This window comes from Empidonax traillii, unplaced genomic scaffold (assembly GCF_003031625.1).
Source record: "Empidonax traillii isolate 1590-97213 ecotype Southwest subspecies unplaced genomic scaffold, ASM303162v1 scaffold841:size302398, whole genome shotgun sequence".
In the NCBI taxonomy this organism is placed as follows: domain Eukaryota; kingdom Metazoa; phylum Chordata; class Aves; order Passeriformes; family Tyrannidae; genus Empidonax; species Empidonax traillii.
The window spans coordinates 128,732-137,655 of record NW_020956034.1 but is presented as its reverse complement, the minus strand read 5'-3'; the positions used below and the strand labels follow the sequence as shown (position 1 = coordinate 137,655).

The window sequence follows — 8,924 nt, the reverse complement described above, 5'->3', positions numbered from 1 at the left end:
ACAGGGAACTGTCTTCTTGCTTATTTATGTTTGTAGTTTTACATAGGTTTAGTTCCCTTGGGCGTAGTTTACTCTCAAGTACCGCATTCCAGAGGCAAAGAGACCTTAAAGTGGACATAAATTATATTTGGCTGAGTACAAGACTCAGTCAATATAATTTAAACATTTGAATAGTGTCTGAAATTCTTCTGGTACATCTGGCTTTGCTAAACACATGCTGGGGGAAGGTTGAGGAATCAACCATAACCTCACGAATCCAGTGTGCTGAGTCTCTGTCTAGAGTCTGCAGAGAGAGGCTGTTTCCAAGATTAACCTCCCTGTAGATTTTGCTTTTCTTTCTTGGCTGCAAAGGTGCTTAGGGAGACCAGTCTTGCTATTCTGGAGCTAATATTCCCTAATTTTTCCTAAGAACTTTTTAATATTTCCTATAAAATAAGGTTAAGTACCCAAACCTTATCTATTCCCCACCCAATCTTATGCTGACTTTCATGACCTTTGGATCAAACTTAATGTCCATCTCACAGAGCTACTGCATGGGAAGCTTGCTTTTAAATAATTCTTGTGTATAGCACTGAATGTGCACTCTGTGTAGTGAACAAAGCTTGTTCCTCACTGTTGTCACCAATGTGCTCAGCCATACAAACACACTGGAAGAATGTTCCATAGCTGTCTGCAGAAAAATGTATTCACTCCAAAGCTTAGAAAATAAAAATTAGCTGTTATTTTAGAATTTGCTCCAGCCTCCACTGGGATTCTGGTTTATACTGGCACGTAGTGTAGTCTCTTCAGGTCTTCCCCTAGTGCCTAATGGAGATGATAAAAGTCTTCCCACTGCATTCGATCACTTTCAGGTTTGTGTTTGTTTTGCTTCTGCAACAACAGTGTTGATTTTCATTGCTGATCCAAGACCAGTAGTCCCAGGTTGTTGATGCAGTCAGTCCAACAGCTCAGCTTCCTAAATTCTATCTTTTCTCTTCTTCTCCTAGGTTGGAAAAATCCACAAGAATGCTGCCCGCAAAAGAGAATACCATGTACTGTTCATGGTGATCACTACAGTTATTTGTTATCTTGTGTGCTGGATTCCCTATGGAGTTATAGCACTACTGGCAACATTTGGTAAGCCAGGTATTGTGACTCCAGTTACAAGCATCGTACCTTCCATCCTAGCAAAAAGCAGCACTGTTTGCAATCCCATTATCTACATACTTATGAATAAGCAGGTAAGACATATATTACTTTTAAATTGTATTTTCTTCAGGGTCTATCAGGCATTCTTGACCATTATGACTACCAGCCCTAGAGATGTGTCTCTACAAGAAGAACATTTAAAGCTTGTCCAAGCAATACTACTGGAGTCTTGGGATGGAAGCGTTTGCAAATAACATGTTGATAGATAGGAAGAACAGAAAAATAGTTGTTTATTGAACTTGCTAAAGTTCTTTTGAAGGCACAAGGGGTATTAATTTGCATGCTTAAGTGTTAGTTGACAAAGGTATTTACAAGAAGAATACTCAAACATTTGGTGCAATTGAGAAGTGGCAGAAAAGATGAACAAGAAGATGATGGGATTTCATGACCTTGAAAACAAAATAAAGGAGGACATTATTTGCAAATACCATTTTCATGGTAGATCCTCTTGAAAACAAATGATCATTGCAGTTACTGCTGTCGTGGTCTTCTGCATCCTTACTGTTAAATTCCCGGTTCAGCTAAATGCCAAAATAGATAAAGAATTTTATCTCATGAGGACCAAGGCAAATTCTAAAATGCCTAGATCCAGTTCAGGTTCTTCATTTCTGTAAATGTCATTTTCAGTATTTAAAATGAGCTTCCTAATGTTTCTGTGTTGATAATTCTGACTCTAAAGTTTGATAATGACAGATCTGGAAGTTGTAAAAGTGTTTTGCAGTAGGAAATCTGAAAAATATGCATAGTTTATGAAAACACCTTTATTTTCATTAAAATATATGTTAGAGGTTCTCAGTTTTCTTTCATTGTTATATCCATTGCACCATTACAAAGCAAAGAAACACCCTTTATCTTTTCTTGCCTAGTGTATGCTGGAGATTAACTTGATATTCATCAACATTATATTATTATGGAGCTGAGATAAGGGAGAAGTTGAATATAACAGCCAAATATATTCCAGTTTTGCCCCAGCCTGAGATCATTCTTGGCCTGCTTCCTCTAAGCCAAAGTTCTTAAACAATGAAAGAATCTACTCCTGGAGTTTGAGGGAAAGATCTCATCAAGTAAGTTGTGAAACCCCTCTGAAGTCAGAAGGAAAAAGTACTATCGCCTTCCCCAAGACCAGGACTTCATTTCCGAAGTCTAGTTTGAGCTGATGTTGAAACAGATAGAACATTCCATTTGAAAAATACAAATGCAGAAGCAAACCAGTAACTTTTTCTCCTTCCTCTTACCTTTTACAAATCTTATGGAAACTTCTCAGCAGCATCTGTCTTGCTTCTTTATTCTCTGAGCACTTTGACTGAGGACCTTGACTTTCATGAGATCATCTGATTGCACTGTGATCACTGGAGCAGGCTATAACATCGATCACAGGTACATTTTGGCATTGTCTTTACACATGGAGATTTGACAGTCCTCCCTTAAGGGGGGGAACTTGGTCAGATTTGGGGTAAATACTTCTCACTAATAAAACCAAAATGATAGCTAATGTCTAGCAATAACCTGCAACTCTTCTCTGCTGTGCCACCATGTATTAGCAGTAAAAATAATTGGTTTGAACTGACATTGAGAAATGTTGTTCACTCAGAAAGGGTGAAACACATCTCTTCATCTGTTCCCCTTCCCTTCAGAACAGGAACAATAGTAACACCCTCATCCGAAGCATCAGTGGTGTTCTTGGCACCTCAGCTACTCTGTAGTTGTTCTCACTCTTTTTGTAAATTTAACACCTCAGCAAAAGAAGTTGTTAGTCTTCCCAGCTCTCAGCTTTCCTGGTCTTCATACTTAGCTGAGAATTGTCACAGGAGGCTGGTGTCTCCCAGCACAGAAATTATCTGGCCTGCATTATTCCCAGCCCTCTCTTTGCAGGTGTGAGATACCACAGTAGGCTATTTAGTCCTGCATCTTATAAATACACTGAGAACATATGGTATAATTTTTAGCACTCTATGCATAAGCTAACTTTTTTGCTCTGGGACATGCCCTCAAGACTGCAAATGACATTGGTTGACTGGAGCTGTAGTGTTACCTTTCAGCTATTATAATTCTGTTAGGAGTATTGTGAACTACCAGCCTCTGAGTCAGCCTCAAAACTCATCCTGCAGAGCACCTCGTTAAATTAATTCTCAAGCAGTCCCTGAATCACTTGCATGGGCCTGGAACTCCAGATAAAAAGTTTTGTCTTTGCCATTGCCTACTGCAATGACCTGAGGTGTTAAATTGCTGAGAAAAATTATAAATTTCTTTCCAGCTGCAGGAACTCCCTCAGGTGGAATGACATGAGGTGTCCTTCTTCCTCTGCTCTTCTCTAGGAGGACAGAGATGCACAGTTTAAACTGGAAACCATTGGTCAGATTACAAGTCACAATCTTTGCTGATGTAAAATAGCTTTGCTTCACTGCAGCTCATGAGCTTTTCACTAATTACTTTCATACTTTTAGTCACTCAGGTAGTGCACCTAAGTGTCCCTGAATTACTGAAACTCAGGCTAGCACATCTAGTACTCTTTTGCATATTACAGCTGGGGAAGAAGTTCACCCAAACCATGTGATCAGCAATGGGCTATTTCTGGTGTCAGTGCCTCTGAGCAAAAGTAAAGAGGGAGTGTTTGAGGGAAGGGATGTATTAGATGTGAGTATAAATCCATAATTAGTGATTTGGTTCCTAGTGTGTGTCTTCTTATATTAAAATTATTGCTCTTTTAAAAATAGAAGGTGACCCTGTCATTTTCCCCAAGGATTTGAAGAAGTGATGCCGAAAAGAATATACACACTCACTTGAAAATCATTAATACTGTGCCCTTTCCAAATTTATCATATATTGAGGGATGCTGTGTGAGGGAGAAATTATATAGAAAGAAGGAAAAAGCCAAAGACTTTTTAAAAATTTTTTTTCTGACAAGATTTGAATAATAATAGTGATGTACTTAAAGAGTGTCCCTCAGTGGGACCTGGGCCCAGCATCACACATCAGATACCTCCCAGGCACCTCCATGGTGGTTGTGATGGTCCCTAGGGAAGCTATACCGCCACCACCCACCCCTCACCTAATGAATGGCTTGCTACTTGGGGCAGCCCCCTCTTCCAGGGCCTTTGTAGAGCTTCCCTGCCGGCACATGAGAAATAAGGAGTCCTTCTTCCTTTAATGATAACCTCTTTGTTCTCTGTGTATGCAGTTTTATACTAACCCTTTTCAGTCCTTCTTTATCATACCTGATGCACTGAGCAGGGAGAAATGCACATGTGCTTTGGGAGAGATACATGTAATAGTCATAAAAAAAATTAAATAACCTTAACATTTCTCCACTAGCTGTATAAGAGCTATGTTTTCAGTCAATTTTCATGTGGTATTGTGTAGTTTTCAGTATTTCCAACAAAAGGCTTATTGTTAAAGCTGGAGGAGTATGTGGGTAATTTACCATTGTATTTTTTAAGCTGCTAATTTTCACACTTGGAAAACTAAGATATTTTAACTGCATAAGGAAACAAAACTACAGATCCAGAAAGATAGTATACAATGCAGGGACAGTTGTGCCAAACTTCATTTTATACACAAATTGGAACACACCTAGTAAGTCCTAAAAAGAGACTCTGTTTGCTTAGTTCATTACCTTCTAGAGGTTTGTGGGCTTACCATAAGAATCATTACCTTAAGTTGTTATAATTTTTCATTAAAATTCACATAGATGTCAATACTCATGATCTGGGGTTTTTTTATGTCTTTACTGGTAGCTTGGCTGACTTTGGGTAATTACTAGTCCAAATAGAATGGCACACCCAAGCTCTTAAGTTGAAAATGGGTCAAGTCAAAATGTTCTTTTAATGCAGAATACTCTACACTAAGTATAATGCTGTAGTACATTTCAGAAATGTTTTGACTTTATTTTTCTGCCAACATGTAGTGTTATGACTTTTTTAAGTTGAGGGGCAAAGAGAAGCTGGACATAAGCCAGCAATGTGCGCTGTATCAAAAGTAGTGTGATCAGGTCAAAGAAGGTGATTCTGCCCCTTTACTCCACACTGGTGAGACCCCACCAGGACTGCTGCATCCAACTCTGTGGTACTCAGCACAGGAAGGACATGGACCTGTAGGAGCAAGTCCAGCAGAGAGCCATGAAGGTGGTCAGAGACCTGGAATACTTCTTTGCTGAAGAAGGGCAGAGAGAGTTCAAGTTGTTCATCCTGGATAAGAGAGGGCTCTGTTGTTGTGGCCTTTTCAGTGCTTAAAGGGGACTTATAAGGAAGGATGGAGACTTTTTACCAGGGTCTGTAGTGACTGGAAAAAGGGAAATAGTTTTAAACTGAAAGGAGGTAGATTTATACTGGAAGTAAAGAATAAATTTTTTTATTATGAGGATGGTAAGACACTGAACAGGTTGTCCAGAGAAGTTTTGGATACCCTGTCATTGAAATTGTTCAAGGCCAGGTTGGACAGGGCTTTGAGAAACATGATCATGTGAAAGATGTCCCTGCCCATGGCAGGGTGGTTGGAACTAGATGATCTTTTATGGCTCCTTGCAACCCAATCCAGTATATCATTCTATGATATAGAAAGTAATCTTGTCATATAACACACTTAATAGATCTTTTCTTGTCTCTTCCACTTATTCTATAATCCTGGATGGACTAACCTATTTCTTCAGAGGTTAAGCGATCAGTGTCATTTAGAATAAGCACCCAACATTTTGATCTATTTGGAGTAGCCAAATTTCAAACAAAAATATAGCTGTCCCTCAATTTAAGAGATCATATCCATTCTAATGCATTTTCCTTGAGATTAGCTTAGAAAAGAGGGACTATTGCCTCAACTGTTTCCTGGCAACCTTGCAGGCAATTCTGGTCAATAGAAAGGGTCATAGTCATACTTATCTTTGGGGAGACAGGGAAATCAGTGTTAACTGCGGTAATTGAATGACATGAGATTAACAATGCTGCCTATTTGTCATTGTCATCATCCAAAAGGCAATAAAACAACAAACTGTTTAAAGATTCAAAGAATTTGTAGGGTTGCACTTCTCAAATTTTCTCCAGTACAGGGAAAACAGCTTCAGTCAAATTGTTTGCACTTGCCTATAGTGATCAGCCTATAGTTGTGCCAGTAGTTTCAGAATATCTTTTACAATCAGCTGTTTTTCATACATTTCCATCTGTAATTTTATACCTGCAGGGTAGATTGATAGATAACAGAAGCTTCCAGTATCCAGAGCTTACTACAGAGCAAGGAATATGCTATGTTCACAGCTAAATAAAAGGTGTTAGGGTTTTTGTAAGCAAGGCCCCTTGGTAGCCTGTTTGCCCTTGCAAGTAGACATCAGTGGAAACTAAAACAGCAGAAACTCTTTGCTGTCTTCACATGTACATCTATCCGCAAGGGAGAGTCTGGATGGTTAAGAGCTCAGTCAGTCCCAAGAGAAATGCATGAAAAAAACTAGATGAAGTATTAATGATTGTGCTGCTTCTCACTTGTCACTAGTTCGGTTTGATGTAGAAGTTGTGTGAAAGTACTTGGCATTTTGTGTTTTTATTTCTGAATTGGTTTCCAAGTTTCGTGTGGGCAGCTAAGGTCCTACTAAGGCATATATGAACAACAGGCAGTCTAAACTTGAGCTACTCTTCAAAATGGCATTGCCAAACCACACTGAACAGATGTCACAGGATCTTCTGTTGCAGTGACCTCAGCTGCAATGCCAGATCAGGGATCAGACTGAATTTTAGCCCATGCCTTGGCTTGGTTAAGGTTACGCATTAATTCAGCCTCAGAATTCCCCATTTCAATTCTAATAAACATTGAAATTGAATTGAAACATGTTTTTCTATAATATGTACATGTTTTATAAGTAGGACTCCATGATTTGTACTTGCTGATCATCTGAAGAAAACAGAATGCAACATTCTCTAATACTATGCAACATAGAGAATTTAGTTGCTTTATGAGGACAGTCAAATTCAGCAGATGAAAAAGATTTGAAAAAGTAAGCATAACCCTGGAGATGACAGAACCTCTAATTTTCCACTCCTGTTCAATAACTGAGTAATCTTTTGTCATGTGGCAGTAGCATAATACTAAAATCTTATTCAGAGCAGGATGTTTTTCTACATATTGTATCAGTTAAGTTTATTTCTCTGAGTTTTACTGTGTGTACCAAGCATATCTTTGCAGTCATGTATCTAGCTAAGAATTCAAGCAACAAGCTTTTCAGACTAGATAGATGGAGAAAAAACAAAATTAGTTTTCCTATACAGTGAGTATTTTTCAACCTTTATGTAACCTCCCCTAAACAAATATTTTTAATTGTGTTAATCCTCAGTATACTTGCAAAGCAGATGATTATCATCATTCTAGTCTTACAGCAGGAGAAATTTGAGGATTAAAGGTTAGTGTTCAAACCCTCCTGGACTTACTTGGCAATTCCGATTCAAATCTGCAGAACTTTATTTTATGATTTAATCCTGATGTCCTTCTTCCTTCAGGGCAAAAAATCTGCTGTACTCAAAGAAATAATGGTTGCCACAGTATGGAAAATACAATATAAAACTGTACTGGTCCTCTAATTCATTAGAATAATTCCCTTTTCATTATAAACTGCATTATTTAATGCAATTCAGAAATTTGATTGTGTCCAAACGAAAATACATTTGAGATTCACTGTCTTTTGGAGTTGACGCTGCTACAGACCTTTATTCCTCTGATATTTATTATGGTAACTGCTGTCAAATTAAATTTATTTGTAGACAGTTTATAAACCTTTATTTCTCAAAGAGCCCTTCTTCTTTGGTAGTTGTCTTTTCTTCATACTGGGACACCATAAACACTTTACTTTCTGTCCCCATATTGCTAGCATGAACTAGTTTAGTTCTTTTCATAATGTCATGCTCAAAACAACTGTTCAAATTATAAACCTTTTGGTAATCATGCTTGGGACTGTGTATTTCATCTGGGAAACCTTTTAGGCATTCATTGGATGTTAGTAGAGGACCAACACTTCAATGTAGTAGGAGTTATTTCTTGTTTCCATTTGGTTTGCAGTGTTTAACTCTATTATCTTCAGACTCTGAACTCAGAACAAGAATATCAAGCTCTACAGTAACTTCTTAAATCCCTTTATCTAAATTAGAATCAGACTTTCAGAAATGGGTTTTATAGAAAGATGCAGGGGTCCACTACATACAGCACAACTATTGTATACTGAGTACTTATTATGGATGGCCTTGCTTCAGATGTAATGTTCTAACCTTTTAGAGAAAATACTTACTCAAGACCTTACAATTCATCCAAGGCTTTATAGTACTTCTGTGTTTGCTGGCTTTAGGCCAATAGGAACGCACTACAAGTAGGATCCAAAAGTTAATCAAAAACTTTTCACTTTCACCACCCATTCTTACAGTGAGCACCAGCTTCAAAATCAAGGAATTTCTATGTGAGTCAGAAAACAAGAACCAGACACTTTTTTGATTTGTTAGTCAATTTTCTATTAAAGGATATTCTTAGTGTAAAATGTGGCTCCTGCAATAATAGAAGCTGTTAATTTTGCCAATTTTATTTTCAGCAGGAGAAAGAAAAAAAAATTCAGGCGAGATCTCCATGCTTAAGCCTCTATACCTTGGTTCCTGTCAAATGCACCTTCAGTGAAAAACACTGTCCTTCACCCAGGCAGATCAAGCTATCTTACCAACTTCATCCCCCATGCACCAGTGCAGAAACAGCAGTGGCTCAGCAAAGGGGAGGACACGCAG

At 38.2% G+C, this 8,924-nt stretch overlaps 1 protein-coding gene across 1 annotated transcript in view; it reads left to right on the top strand.

The window, feature by feature from the left end:
* The window catches only part of LOC114066980 (pinopsin-like), a 77,598-nt gene that overhangs the window by 52,285 nt on the left and 16,389 nt on the right, over window positions 1-8,924 (top strand). Inside the window, exon 3 of the mRNA XM_027902110.1 lies at window positions 987-1,220. Coding sequence (XP_027757911.1) covers window positions 987-1,220 — 234 coding nt within the window. The remainder of the gene's footprint in view (window positions 1-986; window positions 1,221-8,924) is intronic.